Here is a 22,158-nt window from a genome sequence, read left to right as displayed (position 1 = left end):
GTGTGTGCATGTGTTTGGTATATACTATACAACACCTACAATTTTTTAGTCTAAATTATTATGAATATCTTGAACATAAATCATGATCATAGTCTATTTATCCATCCATGGAACTGAAACCTGTGTGCAGTCCATCATTTGCATGATTAGCATAATTTAATTAATCTTCTACATAGGAGAAGAACCACTTAACGCCTAAACAGCGGTTTTTAGGATGCAATTTCATCCAATATTGAAAATATTAATTGTAAAACATATAACATCATTTTGTCACTTGAACTCTCGGTTAAAAATTTTATATATTTCAGAGTTTATATGAGTAATTTTTTTTTTTTTTCCCTGTATCTTCTATAAAGTGTTAATAACAAATGGACTTTTCTGTAAAGAGCTTGTATTTTCACATGATCTGCCAGACGATGACCACCTAAGCCTGGTGGGTGTGCCCTTTTACTTGTTGCCTTTCATATTCATTCACTAAATTTCCGAACATTATCAACCACCCCACCCTCCATTAGCCCTCTTCTGTTTGTGGCTAGAATTGATAACAATATTGCTGAGCTGTAGCTTTTTTCTTATTCACCCAAAAAAGTTTTAGCCTTTTCTTGTGCCATATAGACCCAAGAAAAGAAAAGAAAAAAAAATGCTTTTTTTTTATTTAATTTTTACTAAATGGGGGAAAATAAATAGAAAGAGAGGAAGGGCACGATGAAAAACATATTTATAGAGCACACACACACACACACACACACATATATATATATATATATATGGGCACAATTGCTTATTTGGCCCAAAATCTATGCAACGAAATCTAACCCAACATAGCAATGAATTATAAGATTTGGGCTCTCTTCGTCACAGATATATACATAAAAACAACAAGTTATGCTGGGCCTTCTGTTTTGTTTTGTTTTGTCTTTTTTTTTTTTTTTTTGTTTTTTTTCCATGAGGCTTCTTTTCTTTATTATTATTATTATTATTATATTTTTTTATAATCTTTATGCAAGCTAACATCAAATTAATCCGACGATAGGCCCCAAAAAAACCCTATTACCAAAAAGAAAAGATAGATCCAAAAATATTTTAGTATTTTTTTAATTTAAAACGATTTAAAAAATGATTAAGAAAGTTTGAACGGCAAAATGAATAGGAATCTTGTTACGTCTTTATATACATTTAATATATATATATATATTAAAATGAAAGATTTGTTCCCATAGAGATATGTATAATACAAATATATATGTTATTTTTCTTGTGACGGGAAAGGCTAGGCAATAATTTTAAGCCATGATTTGAGAGACAGTCACAGTTTGAATACAATTGTAACGGAGGGTGTCAAAGTTATAATCCTAGAGCATGATGGAACATTACGTGTGTATTTATCTTTTTGGTTAATGTAATCTAAAGTAATAATGGTACTTGATATTGTCAAATTGTGGATAAAGCCTAAAAGAAAACCAGAAAGAACAAAAATTAAGATCAAACTTCAAAATGGGTAGTGGTCAATTACTAATACGTCAACAGATAGGGGGCATATTTAAGTAGAATTCGCAGATAAGGATTCAAGTCACTGTTAATAACTTAAACCCATGCTAATCTCCATGATGAAGGTTTATTTATTTAATTTTTTTTTTGGATGATGATGATGAAAATTGATATTCAAAGAGCTGACTTCCAAGAAACTTGCATTTTTTTTTTTTTTTCTGATGAAATCCAAGAAACTTGCATTAATGTCTCATCAGCTCCACATATATATATATATATATATATATCTTTATGTATTTAATATAAACTCCATCCATTCGCATATTTTGTCTTTAATTAAGTGCCGTAAAGATAGTCCACGTAGCTTTTTGGGTAAATCTATATGTGCATGCGAACCCTGCTCATGTCATGTAAAATAATTATACTTGGTAAACGAGTCATGATAACAAACTTTCTTCGCCCATAGCCATTTTCAGGAGGCGTGTGATTTGACCATTTTGCTTATGATGCTTATGTATGTATAGCTATATTATAATATGTGTACATCCTTTGTCAAAAATATATATGTCTGTGTAAGATCACACAGAAAAATAAAATAAAAATCAAATAACAAGATCAGAAACGAATTTTTTAAAATAAATATTATTAAATATTCACAAGCAAATATGAAAGGCCACATATTTTATTTGATTAATTATTAGTTCTTTAGCTTCTTTTAGTACAAATATGAGCAAATATATTTATATATAATAATAATAATAATTATTATTATTATTATTACATTACAAACCATCCATCATAATTTTTTTTATCATTTTTGAAATTAAAAATATATTTGAAATTCACATAAATTTTAACAAGATTTACTTTCTCTTCATATAATTTTAATATTTTTATATATTCATATAAATTTTAAATATATTTTTAAATCTGAGTTTTTTTTTAGTTAAAACTCTAATATTCTTGTAGAAAATCCATTCAATATAAAACCAAATTTTTAGCACACAAATTACATTTTTTCTAATTAAGGCACAATTTAATGGCAATATCTCTACTATATAAATTTTGGATTCAAATAACCTTAATAATAAAGAAGAAATTACATTTTTAATTTAATCCTCTCAAAGCTAAATGAATTACACTAATTCATCAAATTGCATTTTTTGACTAATATAAACAAAGAATATCTATTTCAAAGATTGGACAGCTTATAACAGCTTGTCAAATGAGCCGTCAAATTAGATTTCTTGTGGTGATCTGGCGACTACTAACAAACAAAGTAATTGCTCGCTGTGAAAAGCATTTAAAGTTATTCCAACGACCAAGCTGCAGGCACATGTCTAAATTAGAACCTTACAAACAACAACAACAACCAAAAAAAAAAAAAAATCTTTTTTTAAAAACTTATGTGCGTATTTATCAAATTTAATTTAATTAGGTTCGTTGACAATATAAAAATTAAGATGTAAAAATAATTACAACAGTGAAATACTTTGTGTTGGAGTTTGGTGGCTAAATTTGGAAATACCAAAAGGTATACAAAATGTTTTGGCTACATATATATTCTCTGGATTATTATTATTATTATTATTTTTGATAAAACACATTCTATCTGGATTTATGAAGGCTCATTTGGTAAGGAATTAATTTTTAATTAAGCTAGAAGGGAGATAGACGGACATGAAGGCTGAACTACGCAGTGTTAATTTTTGTTATCTTCTAAATATGAAAAGGAAAATATATATATATATATATATATATATATATGAGTTAATTGTACTTTCAGAGCCTTTGGTACTATCAAAATTCGAAGCTACATTTAGTTTATTGTATGGATTAGTTCTGTCTTGAGGATAAAATTCACAGGTGATGTATTAAAGGTAGTCTTGCATAGTAAAGTTTTTGTATTACGGCCTCGGACATAATTGGGTTCAAGATTGATATGAAGCTTGGCTAGTAACAAGAGCCTGACTTTGTCTTAGAATGGTTGAGCCATTTTAGGCTTGGGAACAGTTCAAATCAGCTTCTATTTTTAGTCAATTTTGATCGGTGATAGAATCAGATTTTATTAATCTGAAATAAAATAAAATAAAATTTCTATTACCTATCATAATTAAGGAAAGTGTCCAAACCTCTTTTATATGTTATATATTTAATTTAATTATTGCAATATATATTTAATTAACTAATTGATCAATAGGCGTGCCTAACGTGTATGTCTATTCAATTAGTTCAATTATTCATTATCTTGTATTAAGAACTCAACTCAAATTAATTAGCATGTTATACACACCATCTTCTAAATCCCACCAAATGATCATATGTATATCTGTATAAAATCACAAGTTCACAACTTATATACATGGCCATTGGTCTGATTAAATCTCTCGCACGTTAATACTGTAATTGTTGAAGTAATTAATTTAGGGCAACTGCAGTGATAATCGCATATACAGACGCCGATCGAGGTCATTAACCATAATAATCAAGACAAAACAATTCTTTTTTTTTTTCTTTTTTTCTTTCCTGAAGAAATAGACAATACAATTTAAAAGGGAAATTAAGGACTTCTTATATATATAAATATAAAAACGTATATTACACATAACTGTATATTCAGATTGACTTGATAATATTATATTAACTAATTAATTAATATGGGTGTAAATAATCCAAGTTGTTGAGTACTATAATTCCATAATATTGTTGGAGTAATCAAGCTAAGCTCAAACTTGTCAAATTTGTTGCTTAAGATGGAATTGGCTTGTTTATAAAAAGCTTAAATTTGGTTTAGTTCTACTCATATTAAAACAAAGGTCTAAGAAAAATTGAATATTTAATTTATTAATTTTTTCATTATTAAATTATTAATTCATTCCACTTGTTCTATTAAATTTATTTTATAAAATGAAATATTTATTATATTATTTATATATTATAAGCATTTTATATCATTAAATTAATATTAGAAATACTCTATAGATTAAATTAATAATATAATATATAAATATGTATATAAATATAAATTTGAGCTACTTATTAGTTATTTATAAGCTATTCAAAACAACTTGCATATTATTCGAGTTTCATTTTTGTTCAATATCGACTCATATATTTTAAAAGCCGAGTTCGAAAAAAACTAATTAAATTTGAGTCGATTAAATTTATTTACAGCCTTACTAATTAAGAATTATCTTATCAACTTTTAAATTTTTTTGTAAAAAATAAATCCAATTTAATTAATCATGTTCCAAAAAAATCCATTAATAGAGATTATATATATAAATTTATAAGCTGAAACCTATCTCTATCAATATGTGTGTATATATATATTAGATTTTTTTCATTTTTTATTTTAGATTCTTGATCGACCGCTAATCAACCAGGTCAAAGCCAGAAAATGGAAATCCTAGCTTAGCTATAAAAAGTGCTACATATACCATGTTTGAAGCAACTGCTATACATATTTCACCCCAAAAGAAAAAAAAAAAAAAAAAAAAGCAACTGCTATATAAATAGCGAGATGCAGATTGGTAGGTAATTAAATTGCTAATTAATGAGTCAACTTACAATGAGAATGAATATTGATAAGTAGTAAATCATACCAAAAAAAAAAAAAGGTATTTATCCTGTTAAAAAAAAACAAAAAAGTAATCTATTCAAATGTAGAGCACAGGCAAGTGCATGACCATCCACCTTTTCAAAAAAAAAAAAGAAAAAAGAAAAAAAAAATTGAAGAAAGTGCGTGACCATCCACTAAAAAAGAAAGGAAAAGGCAAAAGAAAGAAACAAGAATGGAAATTTATTAGTTGCTTTTGACCCATAAGTGTACTTTCATCCACAATTAGTCTTTCCTGGGTTCTCCTTTGGAAAAAAAATTAATAATATTATAATATTTCGTCGAAAAGTACCGAAGTAGTCTTTCTAGGTACACCATCCACCAATTAAATGAGAAAGAAAAGGAATAAGAAAGAAAGAAATAATAAATGATTAATTGACGAATATATATTCGTTCTAATTGTATCTTTAATAATCAAAAACTTATTAATCATAATTTAATATAACATTACTTCAAATCGAGTTCACAGCCACACCAACGATTGTTTTAACACTTATATATATATATATATATATTACTTCAAACATTATTGGTTAATTAGGTTTAATCTCACAAAGTAAAATTTAAGTTATTTTTGTACTTTAGTATTGGTTAGGCTTAAAAGTAATCCAAAGTTGATTTGAATTATTTCTTAAACATACATTTTAATTCATTCATCTTAAATTCTATCCAGAGCCTAAAGCCCCAAACAAAAAGAAACCTTTAATTTTAAAATTATTGAATCTGTTTTAGATATATATGTATCAAGAATTTGATAGCCAGATCAATATTTTGTATTTTCAGTGTGAAAGATCCGTCAATTATAAGAATAAAATATATATATATATATATATATCTAACAACTATGAACATTGAAAAAAGTTAATGGAATTTGGATGTATAGTGGCATGCAATACATTGACATGCAAAAGCATGACATCCAATTTTTTCTCAAAATCAACATAAAGCAATGCAAAGCACGAAGCATGGTCCTCCATTATGTGCGGTGCACGTGACCACTACTAAGTGTATCACATACTCGCAGCAAAAACGTATAGTCAAATCTCAGCCATTCAATTTGGCTGCCACGTGTAAATAATCGATGAATTAGTATGCAGTGATGTCAGGTGACGTGTTTTCTGGATAGACAAACATCACGTGAGTGGCATGTTGTTTTTTTTTTTTTTTTTTTTTTTTATAATTTTATTTTTGTGTTGATTTTTTGGATAGTGAGCATGGGGACAAGATGATAGGTTCGTAAACGTAAAAGTCGGTAAGAGGAGCCAACTTAGACAGTCACTCACCAACCATCCTTATAAAAGAAACCATCTTTATTAGAGAAATTTTTGCTTTGCACTTGTTTCTTATGTGTGTATTTGTTCCTTCACCCATCACCGTTCATCACAAAATGCATATATACTGCCAATATATCGATTTGACATTTTCTTTGGTCTATACCATTAGCAACTTTGTTGGGGCCCTCACCAAATGCATCATTTTAGACTAAAATTGAATTCATTAATGATGGATCACTAGTAACTAGACAAATAACTCTTTATTATTATTATTATTAATTTTTTTTTTTTAATGTAATGAAAGGCTTACATATAAGAGAGGATTCAAATTTCCAAGGTGTAGATTTAATAATCATGGCAAAAAGGGGGGTCATATTCTAAATTTGATGAGGATTATATGAGGTTAGAAAATCTCATAAAACGTATGGATAAGAAAGTAATAATTGGGATATGATGAAAAAAAGAAAGAGAAAAGTAAGTTATGGTTATATGTTATGATATCATAAGAGTGAGCAACCACACGTGAATGAACAATAACACCTACATTAGACTTGATGAGGAGAAGAAAATTGAAAGATTCCTTTTGGTGATTTGTGTTCACACCTACTTTTTATGTGGAAGATTCCCACTTTAATCCCGTTCACACTTGAAAATGAGGTGATTTTGTCTTACCCAAAATCTCTTCTCTTAGTTTGGTTTGGTGTCACTTTCATAATTATTATTTGTATTAATAAAACTTACATGGCTTGAGTTGCTTGAACAACGTGTAGCAGCTAGCTAGCTCCGTGTTCAATTTTCTTTGCATGAGTGTAAAAAGGATATAATTATTATTATTTTTTTTTTATGTTACAATTCATAAAGTCTTAGGACCTCATAAATGTGAATCTTTTAGTGTTTACACCTTCAGATACACTTTGTCCAAAATCTTATAAATTTTTACCAAATCCAATTAAATATAATGATTATAACGATCATGTATATATAATATTAGCATGCAAACCCTGTGACAATTGGACCATTATAAGTTATTTTGTGGATCTTCCCAAATTATTATATTTACTAACTACTGTATCTATATCAAATCAAATATGTCAAATACATAACCATGTAATAGTTAAATTTTATTATTTATATAACGATTAAGAATATATTAAAATTGGATCGTTTTCATTTACATTATTTTAACAAACTTATATATATATATATATATTTATAAAATAAATATCAATCAGATGAATAATTTGATGATGGTGACCTTTACTTTATAACCCAAAAAAAAAAAAAAAAAGTAAAAAAGCAAGGGACAATAAATATAATAAAAAAAACACATTATATTGTAAAGAGTCAACTAGAATTGGTTTAGATTTCCGTCTAACTTCCTGCCTACAAATCGCAAAACAACAAAAGTGTCAAAAATCAGTGAAAAATGTCTAGCCGAGCCAATTATCCAGCCGAGTCTAAAACACTCGGCTTGATCAACTAACGTGTTGCTATGGTGGGCTTTTGCATTGAATGAGTTTGGACTCAATCTCAAATTTGGTGCGGATAACCAGCCACGCAGGACAAGATGTCATCCAACGTGGCAACAAAATAGGGGTTGACTCTTTCCTCACAACTTTTATCTTTATTCCCATTATCTCCCTCCCTCCTCTTCATCACAACGCCACCACCACCACCTTTTGGTCCGTTATAAAAACACAAACCCCACCTCCATTTCCAAGACCTTGATATCAAAAAACAAATAGAATAATACATACCCCCAAAAAAAAAAAAAAAAAAAGACAGTAGGAAATGGGAAATTGTTTGCGGCATGAGTCGTCGATGACATGGGCCGGCGAGGATTGGGGGTCTCCGGCGTCCGAAAAACTTTTTCCGAGGAGTACTATTTCTAAAAGCCATCATGAAATGGATAAAGATGAAGGTGGCGAGAGAGAGAAAAACTTTGTTTCCTACCCTGCAACGAGTCGTAGTGGTGGTGGTAGTACGGAGGTGAAGATCAAGATCACAAAGAAGCAGCTGGAGGAGTTGCTTGGTAGGGCGGCTGTTAAAGACATGTCTGTGCAACAGGTTTTGGAGCAGTTGATCCGAGTCAGTGATGGGTTTGGTCAGAACAATCAACGGTCATGGAGGCCTGCCTTACAAAGCATTCCTGAGTGAAATATTTTCATTTGATGTTGAAAGAAGAAATCTTTGGAGGCTTGAATTCCTTTTTAATATGGTGAAGTTTAATGGGTCAGCGGTTTGTTATGTATTTATGTGTGTCTATATACGGTGGTGGGGATAAAAAGAAATGGGAATTGGGTTACAAGGATTCTCAAGAGTTTTGTATTCAATGTATATAGTTAGATTAGATACACATTTTGTTTTTAGAGTTGAACAGAAAACTTAGAGATTAATTTGCCCAGTACTATCTATCTCTTTTTTTTGTCTGTTCTCTGTTTCTAGCCTCTGGATCTATCTTCTTTGTAGCATAACTCTCTTAATATGACCTAGAAAGCTGCAGTTCCATTGATAAGGAGATTAAATTCTTTATTTTTTGGGTGTGTATATACATATATACATACATACATATATATATATATATAAGATGGTTATAATATTCTTTTATTCAATTATTTGCAAGAAACTTGGACTGATTATTTAATTATTCGAGGCTCACCTTCCAAGGAGTTTCAAGGTTTTTAATTCCAAGAGGAAAGTAGTTCATATGCTTGCATTTGGTCCAAACAATGTGGAAAAAGTAAAACTTGGCGAGAGATAATTAAGAGACTATTTTAACTTGTCATTGAAAATTTCTAATTTTGAGCCTCTAAAACAAAATTTTGGTGTTGCTAGTTTTTTATTTTTCACATTTTATGTGAAAAAATATCAGTTATATTAAGAAGAAAAAGATTATGCAATCAGAATCTAAAAAATAATATTGGAGCCATGGATGCCCTTCCTGAAGCCAAATACAAGAATGAAACGAAGGAAGGTTTTGCAAGGTCGAGGTGAAAATGGGTTTTGAGTTTTTAATTTGGATTTTTTTTTAAAAAATAGCCATCCCACAAATTGAAATTTGAAAAACAGCAATTTTTTTTTTTTAAATCTAGCCAATTGTGGACATAAATGCTATTGACTAAATTGAAAATTATAAAATAGTTTTTTTATTCTTTTTTTTCTTTCTCTTTTCTCAAATAATCCGTTCATTTAAAAAAAAACATTATTGCATCTCATCTGCTCTTATTATTTTTTTTTTTTGTATTTTTGTATTTTTGAATCTAAACTCAAATAACAATATTTTTTTATTAGATGAAATATTAGTGCTAAATGATGTAAAATTGTCCAACTACTCTCTTAGTTTTGTATTTTTTAATTCTTTTTTTAATATAAGTATGTAATGAACCGTGATATTTGAGTTTACAGATACTTAGATAATATATGGTATGAAAATTAGAAAAAAATGATGTAGAATTGAAAAATCATGAAAACCTATAAAATGGAAAAAAACACTTTCATGCCCTAAGACCTAATACCCATCAAGAAAGACATATTTTTTTTTGATGAAAAAATTTCAGATCGTGCATTTGAATGAAAATGAATAAAAAAAAAAAAAATGTTCGGTTGCTGATATAAATCAGTCACTGTTAGCTTTTTAAGGTCTCCATCACCCCAAATTCCAAAACCTCAGAGATGGATGTTTGAATTAAACACTGGGTTTAGAAAAACAACACAAAAAGAAAATTCTTCCGTTTTCCTCCTTTTTTCCCCTGCAACCAAACAATGTGCAAGAGCAAACAATATGCGAAAAAGGTACTTCTTTTCAAAGTCATTACCGAGAAGGGCAATACTATGAGGATCAAAATTTGTTTAGGGAGAAGAATTTTAGCATTCATGAAAATTGCCTTGAAGCTTGAGAAGCTATCCGTCCCCCAACTATTAGCTATACGGTGTTGGGTATGGCTTTGACAGTATGTTGGTCAATGGTGGTGGTAGAGAGTGATGGGTTTTTTTGAAAAATAGTAGAGAAAAAAAAAAAAAAAAAAACTTAGAATGTGTTTTGGATGGGAAAGGGGGAAAGTGGAAGGGGGGTAAAAAAAAAAAAAAAATGCCCTAGAATGCATTTTGGAAGGGAAAAGGGGAAAGTAGAAAGCAAAACCAAAAAAAAAAGACTAACAAAAAAAAAAAACAAAACGAAGGGCATTTTCTCAGGATGAAACAAAAGTTGACTAGCTTTTTCCAAAAAAAAAAATTGCTATATTTCAACTATTGAATCGGAAAGGGACTATTTTTCAAAAAAAACCCTTTTAATTTTCTTCGATGTGATTAATTGACCTTAAATCCATGTAGAATCTCCAAAAGTAAACCAGCTGAATTGGGTCAAAACTCAAAATAGTGCTCTTCTTCCAACCTAGCAAATTATAGAATTGACTTGGATCTGAGGCCAAGCTTCCTGGTTGGGTGATGGGTTTTTGTCAGGCCTAATGGGCTTAAAGGCCCAATAGGCTTCTTATAGGCCCAAAATTTTTGTGAGTCCCTCCAAATTTCTGAAATTCAAATGGTATCACTATAAATACGAAATCCACCTCAATTCCCTCCCATACTCCCTCCATTTTCACCCCCACCAAAAAAAAAAAAAAAAAAAAAAAACACGATCCTTTCTGTACGGAATTTCAATGGCGGACTATGCGGCACCATCGTTCTCTCTAGGACTCGATCTAGGTTTCGATTCGGAGCCCCAAATACCGGTTGAGGAGGAGGAATGCTCTTCTCCAAAACCAGCTCCAGTTCCAGCTCCCGTGCTCGATCCAAATGCGAATGCACACCGACAAGATGGCAAGGAATTCGAAACTGAAGTCGCAGAGGATTCGGACCCGGAAACCGGTCCTCAAGAAAAACGGCCTCGGATACTCAAGCGCCTCAGAAGAGGACCTTCCCAGTTGCGCGAAACGCCGCCGTCTTCGTTCAATCTTGATGATGATGAAATTGAAGAGTTCTCTTCCCAAGAAGATAGTCTGGAAGGTACCGCAAACAACATCTTCATATATACACGAGATGTGAAATTAATTGTTTAGAAATGGTTTGGAATAATATTGTACATTTGAAGCAAATATCCCTATTAATTTCTTCAAAGTTTGAGAACTCAAGAAAAAAAAATGAGCATTTTATAAATACATATATCTTTTTTTTGGGGTCCCCTTTAAGAATATAGGTTCTGCTTGTTTTAGAAGTGAGTTTTTGGGGATTTGTGTGTTGTGGTAGTGTATAAAAGAATAGAAGGTATATTGGGTAGGTGGAATTTTGCAAAGTGCAATTTTGAGATTACTAAAATGGATGAATATGATTGTGCCATTTTAGGAATATTTCAAGTAAATAGAAGATTTAGCGAGTAAATTGTTAGTTCACAGGGATGGTGAATTCATAAACGGGCAAGCATTAGGAGTTGTGTATGTATTAGTTTTATAAAGTGGTATTTTGGTTGATTTACTTTGTCTACAGCATTTCCGAAGGCATGTTAGGCTCTGGTTTAGCTTACATTGCTGACAAACTCAATGTCGGTTGCTAATGTAAGGCAGTCTCCATGTATAGGCGTGCTATCATCCGGATACATTAGTTACTGATTTTACAGGATCACTTTCTAAGCAAGTTTTGCTTTAGGCATAATCCACATAGCAATTATCCAATCTTAGGTGTTTTGTGGGGTCAATCTGATATGGTGTAATTTTAACTATTATGGAATATCACTAGTTCCTATTTATGGTCCTCAATGGTAGCTGTCACAATATCCAAAACTTTGTGGTTTTTGAAAACAATTTCAACAAACAATGGATGATTAACTGTATTGAATGTGAAGATTCTCTTTTCAAAAAAGTATAATCAAGTTGGATGATTAAACTATATGCTGTGAACGTTAACAGTGATTTGTGTTTTACTTTTACCACATCGTGTATAATAGTGTTGTGGAGAATGTCTCTTTGTTTTAGATCCTGCTACATTATTTGGATAATTATCAGTACATTGTCCAGTTTATGAGTTCTCCTTTTGGATTAACTATTAGCCAAAATGTGTAGCAGAACTGCATCCATCATCAACGCAGTATCGTACCATGTGTAGTAGTTCAAAGGTCCCATTGCATGGATCTAAGGTTTCAACTACACAATCATCAATCCAATGGAAGGAAAGGAAAAAGAAAACAATTTCAGAAGTTCCTGCTTCCACAAATCTGGAGACAAGACACTGTGAAAAAATGTTTCCACGGTTAACTGTTAGTCCTCTTCGGAGGTTCCAGTTAATTGATTCTGATTCTGATTCTGATGATCCTTCAGTCAGTGAAGATGTAGACAGGGTGCCTCAGAAAATTGATCTTTCCTCAAAGAAGCAGCAATTTAACCCTGCTCCATTTGCAATTGCTAGTGAAAAAACACAAAAATCTTCAGATGGTATGCCTCAAAATGTGGATTTATGGAAAGATTTCTCTCCAGTAAATCGTTTTCACATTCCAACACCTGCTCTGGATGAGGTATGTGAAGAATACTTCCATTCTATGAAGCATAATAATGTAGCTGAGAAACCGGGGAGTGACATACGTTCACATAAAACTACAAACGGCCTAAACATTGAGAAGTCTTCAAATTTAGCTGACCCCCTTCCTCCAGCTCATTACTACTTTTTCCATAAGGATACAAGGATCCGGAAGTTAATCCGCGGTCGTTTACCCAACTTTTTTCCTTTGGGTATTGTCGACAGCGGAGGAAATCAACAGCATGGTGCATCTTTTATCGATTATATGTAAATACTTCTATTTCAGTTGCTTTTGTTATTTGTGAACTTTATCATATATACTATTGTGTCATAATATGTACTTATTGTCACTTCAGGGGCCAATTTAATAATGGTGAACCTTCTAAACGACGACCAACACAACAAACTGATCTTCAGAGGAATTCAAAGAGGGGAAGGACCAAATCAAATAAATCAGTTTCTGAAGAAGCTTTTCAAGCTTCTGGTAGCTGTATGGATGCGGAAAAATATGAAACGGTTCAGAATACTAGTGCTAAGAAAAGCTCAACGAGAGGAAAAAATAAGTCGGACAAATTAAGTGTAGGGGTATTGCATGCTTCTGGAAGATGTATGCAACCTAAACAAGGCAAAGCGACAACGAAAAGTAATGTTAAGAAAAGCTCAAAGGCAGGAAATGTGTCAAAAAAAGTAAATGCTGGAGAAGTCTTGCATGGTTCAGGAAGCTGGGTAGACCCTAGAAGTTGTGCTGGCATTACAAAGGATTCTGACAGAAGGCCGGTACATGCAAGTGGTCAATCTGTTGGTCATTGGTATACATCTCCAGAAGGAAAGAAGGTATGTTAAATTATAGTGTCTTGCCAGTTGGGTGTTTTTATTTTTTTATTTTTACACAAGTGAAATAGCGATTAACAGATTAATTTTAAATTATTTGATTTTTATTTTTTGCCATGAGGACCATATAGACATTTCAAAAAGATTAGTTCACAAGTTGAATATACTTTTTAGTTTTGAAGTAACAATTTTAGTTCTATTTGTATTCCATTGTTGCTTTTCAAAAGAAGGGTAGTGATCAGAGACACTGGAAAAAATGATGTACATCTATTGTTCTGGATGCTTTATTATCTTGGTTCGTTCATTTTGATGTGAAAATGAGAGCATATTTTTTCCCCTGTTTAACTGAAACTTATGTGATTGGGAAATACTTGTTCTTGTTGGTACTAAATTAGGCTACAAAATTTTACTAGGTCTTTTTCATATAAAAGGCAGTTTTTTTTTTTTTTATAATATTTATTTTATTTTATTTTTAATTTGATGGTGAAATTTCATTCTACTAAGATTCTGCCATTCTTACAAGTCGTGTTGGCTTGTACTTTAATTCTATTAATTTTCCCTTTGGTGCTAATGCATACATGATAAGCAGTGCATATGTTCTTGTATTTGTAAACAGGTTTACGTTAGTAAAAGTGGGCAGGAATTGACGGGTCAAATTGCGTACAGACATTATAAGAAGGTAAATTTAGATCAATTCTACCCTAATGTTTTTGGTGTTCTTTTTCTGTAACTTATCTCTATTTGCCATTTACAGGAGAATGGAGCAAGGTTTAAAAAAGCCAAGACAAAAACTAATTCAAAGAAGAAGAAAGGCTAATCGTTGATGCTGAGTTTTACATTCTGTCCCATTTTCTGTGATTATTTGTTATATAAATGTTGTTTGTCTGTTTTTCTTTACCTCCATTTTCAATTGACTCCATTCTTTTTCCCTTAATCAAGAAAAGAATAAAAAAATAAAAATAAAAAAGAAAAAGAAAAAAGAAAAAAGAAAAGCACTTATATCCCAAAAAGTAACTAAAAGATGGGACTCATTTCAAATTAAATATGATATTGAACATTGTCAGCCTATTTAGTTACTATCTTATAAATGTATTTTTGTCTTAAACATCCAGTGGAAAGAATGCACCCTGTGAAATTGTCAGTAGAGCAGCTACATTGCAATCTGGAAGTGGTTTGTTAGAAATCTAATAATCGAATATAGTTATTCCTCTAATATGCAATTTAATTCCAGATTAAAGTAATTTTTCCCATCTGAGATGTATTTCTCATGTTCTGGGGCAAACAATTAGGCTACACGCTTTAGCATTCTATTACTCAATAATGCCGTAATATAATTAACGAATTTATAAACTTCAGGGTGGCGTTTTCATGGATAAAAAAGCATTGCATTTTGTAACAAGGATTGTAGACCATTGCTTTGATTAGCCATATTGGTGAGCTAATCGTTACATTTTGAAGGTAGAAATTTTCCAAGGACATTAGATTAATGAGTTCTTTACTCATATGTAATGGGCATATGATCCCTTGGAATTATACCATTCAATATAAGGTTAGGGCTTGGATAAAAAAAGAACAGCTGGAACAGAATTTAAGGGCTCATTTTTTTTAAACAGAAATAATGATGATTAGAATAAGACATCATAAAATTGGCAATCAAATTTGTCATATATAACAAATTGCTTCAGCATAAATTTCAATACAGCATTCATCGCGTGAGTTTGTATGAGGTAGCGGCTAACAAGTTCAAAATCATGGATAGCAACAAAATTTTCAAAAAGACTCAGTTCAGCACTCCACTTTGCAAGGATCTTGAAAATTGTGGAACAAGTTTTATAATGGGGAGAAGAAGCAAAGACCAAGGTCTATGAACTAACAATGCTCGTATAATTCCTTCCCCCCAACACCAAACTATCAAAAAACAAAAACATGACACAAGATTTACAGTTAGAGAAAAAAACAAGAATCCATGCCTTAGAAAAAGCTGTGGGCATCACCGGGCATCACCGCATCAATCATTCAGACATGTCCTGCTGATCTGAGCCCTTGTAGTCCTCTGGGTTTGGGGAAGATCTAGGTCTCATTATATTCTTGCATGCCCTGAAATTATGAGATTTAGAGTTTATTAAACAGTTGGCATGAAAGTGAGAATATTAGGAAATAGCAGCAACAGATAGAAGACAAGTACAAACTGAACTCCATCTTGAATACTTGGAGAATGAAAATTATCATCGTGCCTAATTATATTAGTTCATAGTCAAAAGATGGTTAGTATGATACTTTCTAACTCACATATCCTAATCAGTATTTAAGCCAATCAAACAATCTTAGATATTATTACCCAAAAAAAAAAAAAAAAAAAAAAGAAGAAGAAGAAAGAAATTAGATCAACCTTACAGAATGGTAGAATTAACCCAATCATGAATCGAATACTTTTTAATCAGACATAATTAAGTACGAAACATTGAATTTCACAATCTAGAGTCCTAACATGCAAATCATAAAGTGTGAGCATAAAGTATTACAAGTTCAGCTCCTCAGTCTTGCTCTTGATCTCACTTGACCATAATACCGGGTCAATGTTCTTTGGCAAGGAATCTTGCTGTTGGCTTTTTTCCCTGAGCCATTGTTCTGCTTTAATGCATTCATTTGAGAGCTGAAGCATGAAAAGTCAGAAACATAGAATTAATTATTTACACAATACCAACATAATAATAAATAACTGCTAATTCATTATCATACCAATTCTTTTTCCTTGGGGGGGAGTGAATCCATAGTCATACGGTAATCAACGATGCATTTTAATAAATCTCTTGTAGCTTGTGCTCTCGCTTCTTCATCTTTGTATCGGTTCTCAATAGGATCCACCAGCTATACAAAAAAAGAAAATGTAAAGAAAAGGACAAGGAAAAGAGAATAGACTTCAGCCTTTAAGAAGAGGCAATAACCTTCTTAAGATCTTCCAGCTTTGAAGTATAGGCACTTTCAGTTTCATCATCTCCATCATCATAAAGCCACTCCTCTGTCTGCTGTAGATTCATAGAGATGCCCTCCCTCTCTTGATCACTTGTAAAGCTCCGATATGTGTTGAAGAGCTACATATGCATTTGCTCAATTAAATTACCAGCCTAATTAGAAAATATGGAAGTACAAACCAAAAGATCTATCTGACGTCAACCAAAATACTGTTGAAGACACTTAAAATATGGATAATGAGATGGATAAACATTCCAGGGGAAGGGACATAAATGTTCCTACAATCAATTGACTGAGCTTCGCTTTATCCAAATCTATCTTCTATCACAAGCATAATTAAAATAGAATTCGCTTATTTCAGTTGACATAAGCATATGTACAATATGCATTACTCACAAGCATCCTGCAAGGTATGTTAGTGGTCTCTTGAGCAAGGAAAATGCACATTGACATAGCAGATTGGCAGAACTAAGCAGTTAAAGTTAAATAGGTTCAAAATATCCAGACAGGCTCATTAAACCCAAATCTGTCCTAAACATGTCTGAGCAGGTTAGTTATCAAAATAAGAACGTATTTTCACATCATATGAAAATTACAAAGTTATACCTTATTACGCATCTCATAGACATAAGATTCCAAAGCATTCTTCCTTTCTTTCGTTGCTTCCATAGTTCTATCCTGTTGGGCCAACTGATGCTCTCTTTCTCGAGCTTCAGAAAGTTCAGCCTTGGTCATTCCACCATATATATTCTCACTTACAGGCACCTCTAGCCTCCTGAGCGATTTAACCTTTCTTGCACCATCAGCCTGAGAAAGGGAATGGCTAAAAATGAATCTATAACTTCTCATAGCTTATAATGAATTAATTATTAGATTTGTGAGAAAGTGACAGATCTTTCCCCCATAAAAACATTATATCCATTACAATGACGAAAGATAATATCAATATTGGGAAAGTAGCAGATATATCTGAAATTCAGACCCAGGAATATCTAATTCCAGATGTGAAGGATGAAAAATAAGCAAATAAATAAACAGTAATGGGAATAAGTGTTCTGTACAACAATGTTTAAATTGATAACATACAGAAGTATGCGAAGGTTCAGACTGCATAAAGGTACCATCTTCAACCCCGTTTGGAACAGTCTCAGAAGAACCAGAAACAGATGAAACCTCGCAGTTAGTTGTGTCCATTGAATGAACATCACACCTTGTGCCTGAATCATCCACATGTTCTTCTATCAACTGCAGCCATAAGAAGTATAAACTATCTTAGTAACTGATAAAGTTGACAGAGTCTTAGAAGAAAAATTAGACTCCTACTTACTGTGGCTGATTCAACATTGACAATGCCATGGAGGTTTAGTTGAACTTTAACCTTAACCCTTGCCTTTTCGCTTTGGGTCCCCTTGAAAGGGCCAATCTGCATAACCAGTGGCCATCAACTAAGAGAAGCATAAACTAGGGAGCTACAGATCCTAAATTTTAAAAATACTACCAATTATTCAATTTCAGATAAATATGTTACTTCATTCCTATGATAACTTTTCTTTTACATCAACATTCATGGGATGGACAAGAAATTCTAGTTCAATTTATGGCATTAAGTATATATGAGGACGTGCAATGATCTAGAAAAACTTTTTTGCAAAGGGAAACTCAGATATTCTTAAAAGCAGAAAGATTAATAAAGGACATGAACAATCAACACAAACACATATCATCTGCTCTACAGGCTGAAGAAACACCATATACATATCATAAAATCATCAAGTGTAATAAAGCCTTTCATAGGAATCATTATCCAACAAAAGAAATCTAGCATGCCTTCTATGTAAAATTAAAATAAATTTTTAAAATCAAGGCTCTGAAAATCTTCATAAATAAAATAAAGACCAGACCTCCCTCTTTCCGATCATCCCTGTCCAACCCCAAAAAAGAATAAAGTGTAAGGTCAAACAGTAGGCATTACCGTGTAACAACTAATTTTTGGAGATACACCAGGAGGCAATTCATTGGGATTAGCATAGAATGCTTCCAAATTAAACGAACTGTTTCGTTGAAATGTTAAAATTTTAACACTAGGGATGGCTTGGCCTTTTGGAAACAGCATGCCATTTGCTCCAGTGTAAATTGGAACTTCATCGGATGAAAATCCTATGGAGAACGGAATTGAATCTTGCACCTGCACATGGTAGCATGCAATCGTTACTTCCATCATATGCAACTGCACAAAATCACAAGCATATTCATGCCTTCATTTGAGGAACATAACATTCATTATTGTGTTCTGATGCAAATATGGACGATCAAAAAAAAAAAAAAAAAAGCAACAAACAATTTAATGCTCCATCAGAACCTATAGCCCATTATCATGTTTTGATCCTCTGAGCATGGAGATAAATTGTTAAAATACAACATGTTCCAGACTATTAAGAAGTCATAATAGAGTTACATGATTTGCAAATATATGGTTTCTTCCTTTGTTAAATGCCACTTGGGTAAGGAAACAGGAAATAAATGTGTCTGCTTGTCAAAGATTTAATAATGGGTTTTAGAAAACAGTTAAGGCTGGATATAAAATATATATATGATGGCATTATGGAAAGACAGACAAGTCACTTTATCTATGACCAAGAACTGATAATCTGTTTTCACATACGAACCTCATATTCTTTGACCCGAAAAACAGGACTTAGCATTGCACACTGAAGAGCACATCCACGTGCTACACACTCACTTGCATTTAGTGTTCGCTTGGGTTCTTTCCTGAAAATAGAAACTAATAGTCTAGTAATTGCTGGAATCCTAGACCCCGATCCTACAAGCTCAACAGATTGCATCTTGTCTGCAGTCAACCCAGCATCGGCTAAAGCTTTGTTACAAGGAATAGTGATTCTCTCCAATAATCCAGAAGCCAGATTCTCAAATTCTTCCCTTTTAATAAAGCCCTTAACATCTTTTTCCTCCATTAAACATTCAATACTCAGAGGTGCCTCGGCATTCGCACTTAAAACTTTCTTCAACTTCTCACATGCACTCCGCAGCCTGATACATGCCTTGGCATTAGAGTACACATTAACGCTGTATTGCTCCCTGAATTGTCCAGCAAAATGATGGAACAAAACCTCATCAAAATCTCTCCCTCCCAAGCTACTGTCAAAAGCATGTGACAGTATCTTCATATGCCCTGCTTCAAATGATGCAATAGTGACCTGGGTATCACAATGACCAATGTCAACGAATGCAACATAAGTTGGCACAGTACTAGAGAAATCTGATTTGTAAATCCCGTAACTAAGAGCAGTTGCAGTACAGTCATGCACTAATCTCAAAGGCTTCAGGCCAGCAATTGTTGCAGCATTTAAATATGCACGTCTCTGCAAGTCTGTAAAGTATGACGGGATCCCAATTACACAATCTGAGATGGGCATTTCCAGATTTTTCTCTGATATTTCTTTCAAATGTGCAAACAGCATTGCCATAATCTGAACAGGGGTAAACTTATGAGTTGCTCCCATATATTTTAAGTGGATCAAAATACCACCATCTGAGGCTTCAGAAGTTTCAATAGGGATCATTTGAAGCTCATGCTGAATATCAGGTTCATTAAATTTTCTTCCAATAAGTCTCTTCACCTGAGACACTGTAGATTTAGGGTTCATCATTGCCGAAGAAGCACCTGTGGAACCCAGAAACCTCTGCTTATCCCCAAAACATACAACAGATGGGGTTTCTCGTTTTGATTCATCGTTCAATAGAACATCTATACCTCTTTGCTTAACTACAGCGATGACACAATTATCATTTCCAATATCAAAGCCCACCACACTCATTTCCACTTGCTCGGAATATCTAATTAAGTCAGAAAAAACCAAAGTAACACCGCATATCCAGCAGACAAAAAAGAAAAAAAGAAAATGTAAACGAAGCAGCTAACCTGCTATCTTTGACCAGCTGCACAAAAAACTCAATGCAACCAGAAACAACTAAAGCTAACCCAATTTCACCGCTTTTCCTCTGACTAACATAAAAATTGAGTCCCCTATTTCAATAAATTCAAAGAATTGAATCCGTATACCCTGATTTCCACAAGCAAAAAACTGCAAGAAAAAAAGGAATGAAGAACTATCAGTCAATCTCTATTCTTAGCGTCAAAGCAATATTTGCTTGCCAAAAAAAAAATAATAACAATAACAATAAAATAAATAAAATTTTCACATTCTCAGGTCGTACATTTGTCGAAATATTCAGACTTAAAAAACAATTCGGCATACTTCAATTAGCAATTTCTATTTTTCAGACGCCAAAACGAAGACAAAAAAAAAGAAAAAAAAAAAGAAAAATCCAGAAACTAAGAACTCAATAAAGTTGCAATGAAATTTCCATTTTCCTGAAGTTCTTCAGCAACCAAATAGAAAATCCAAAAGAATCATTTTAATTTTTTTGAAAAAGAAACGAATAATAAATGGAGCAGGTTAAGAAAAAAAAAAAAAAAGAAAAAGAAAAAGAAGAAGGTACCTTGATTGAGGAAACAATGTTTGTGGGGAAAATAAAAACCCTAGAAATTGAAATTTTACATTGGAGATGAAGAGAGTGATGGCTGGCTAAGAGAGAAATTCTGCGCTTCGCTCGCTTTAGACAAAATGTACGACACAATGCTATTCTTTTCTTTTTCTGTTCTTGAAGGAATTGTATCGTTAGGTGGTGCCGATCGTAATTATTTATTTTTGCAATGGTGCCCTTTCTTTTTTCCATAATTAGTATCATAGTTTGCTTGGTTGCTGTGTGTTTTACTGTTTTATATTATTTTTCATACACATTATCAGGTTTCATTTATTAAAGCGCATGCAATGCCAATGTACAAAACCTCTATTAGGATGAATTTACTATCAAAAAAGAAAAAAAAAATTAGGATTCGTTTATTTGAATGATAAAATTTCCACCATTCAGCTGAAAAATATTAAATATCATTGTGTTATATTTTATTTATAATTTATAGGAGAAGTTTCATTAAATAAAATAATTATTTAATTTGAGATCTTCCTTTTCCATGGATAAAAAGTAGAAAGAATAATAAAAGTTCCGAGTTTGAATTCCCTTCCTTTACTCTTAAGTGGAGTGTCAAAATCCTTGTATATTGGACAAGAATCCTATCCTACTCCTTGAATATCCATCTTCTTTTCTAATGATCCACTCAATGTTGTCCCAAGGTAAATAAATACCATAAAGTTTTACCCCAAAAAAAAAAAAAAAAAAAAAAGGTAGATAACATAAACTAGCATTTTATATGATACCATAAATAGAATCATTAAAGGCCAAAGAAAGGGGAAAAAAGAAAAAAAGGTACTTGTTTTGGCCTACAAGTCCAGGAGCTCATACCTTGTGGAAGTTAAGAAGGAAGGTTCATAATATATGTCTTGTTACAATATGAACAATAATCATGAAGTCAATGATCCAAGTGCCAGTATT

General features: G+C 32.1%; 3 protein-coding genes across 3 annotated transcripts; 2 read left to right on the top strand and 1 right to left on the bottom strand.

Moving 5' to 3' along the window:
- The first annotated feature begins 8,098 nt into the window (after positions 1 to 8,098).
- LOC107431831 (uncharacterized) lies at positions 8,099 to 8,913 on the top strand. Its single transcript, XM_016042841.4, has one exon. The coding sequence runs from the start codon at positions 8,173 to 8,175 to the stop codon at positions 8,536 to 8,538; it is 366 nt and encodes a 121-aa protein (XP_015898327.2). The 5' UTR covers positions 8,099 to 8,172; the 3' UTR covers positions 8,539 to 8,913.
- Positions 8,914 to 10,991: 2,078 nt separating this feature from the next.
- On the top strand, positions 10,992 to 14,623 carry LOC107431874 (uncharacterized). Its single transcript, XM_016042897.4, has 5 exons — positions 10,992 to 11,382; positions 12,435 to 13,149; positions 13,239 to 13,716; positions 14,330 to 14,392; positions 14,468 to 14,623. The coding sequence occupies exons 1-5, from the start codon at positions 11,037 to 11,039 to the stop codon at positions 14,528 to 14,530; spliced, it is 1,665 nt and encodes a 554-aa protein (XP_015898383.4). The 5' UTR covers positions 10,992 to 11,036; the 3' UTR covers positions 14,531 to 14,623.
- Positions 14,624 to 15,359: 736 nt separating this feature from the next.
- LOC107432045 (heat shock 70 kDa protein 16) lies at positions 15,360 to 21,376 on the bottom strand. The gene is made up of 11 exons (XM_016043103.4): positions 21,208 to 21,376; positions 20,627 to 20,789; positions 19,353 to 20,541; positions 18,659 to 18,871; positions 18,014 to 18,109; positions 17,773 to 17,931; positions 17,293 to 17,493; positions 16,659 to 16,805; positions 16,453 to 16,581; positions 16,236 to 16,366; positions 15,360 to 15,810 (listed from the first exon to the last, which is right to left on the bottom strand). Exons 3-11 carry the CDS (start codon positions 20,520 to 20,522, stop codon positions 15,726 to 15,728), a joined length of 2,331 nt encoding a protein of 776 aa, XP_015898589.3. The 5' UTR covers positions 20,523 to 20,541; positions 20,627 to 20,789; positions 21,208 to 21,376; the 3' UTR covers positions 15,360 to 15,725.
- Between the last annotated feature and the right edge of the window lie 782 nt (positions 21,377 to 22,158).

The sequence above is a fragment of the Ziziphus jujuba genome, chromosome 1, assembly GCF_031755915.1.
Source record: "Ziziphus jujuba cultivar Dongzao chromosome 1, ASM3175591v1".
In the NCBI taxonomy this organism is placed as follows: Eukaryota; Viridiplantae; Streptophyta; class Magnoliopsida; order Rosales; family Rhamnaceae; genus Ziziphus; species Ziziphus jujuba.
Note: the sequence above shows the minus strand (reverse complement) of the source record. Positions and strands in the feature narration are given on the sequence as shown.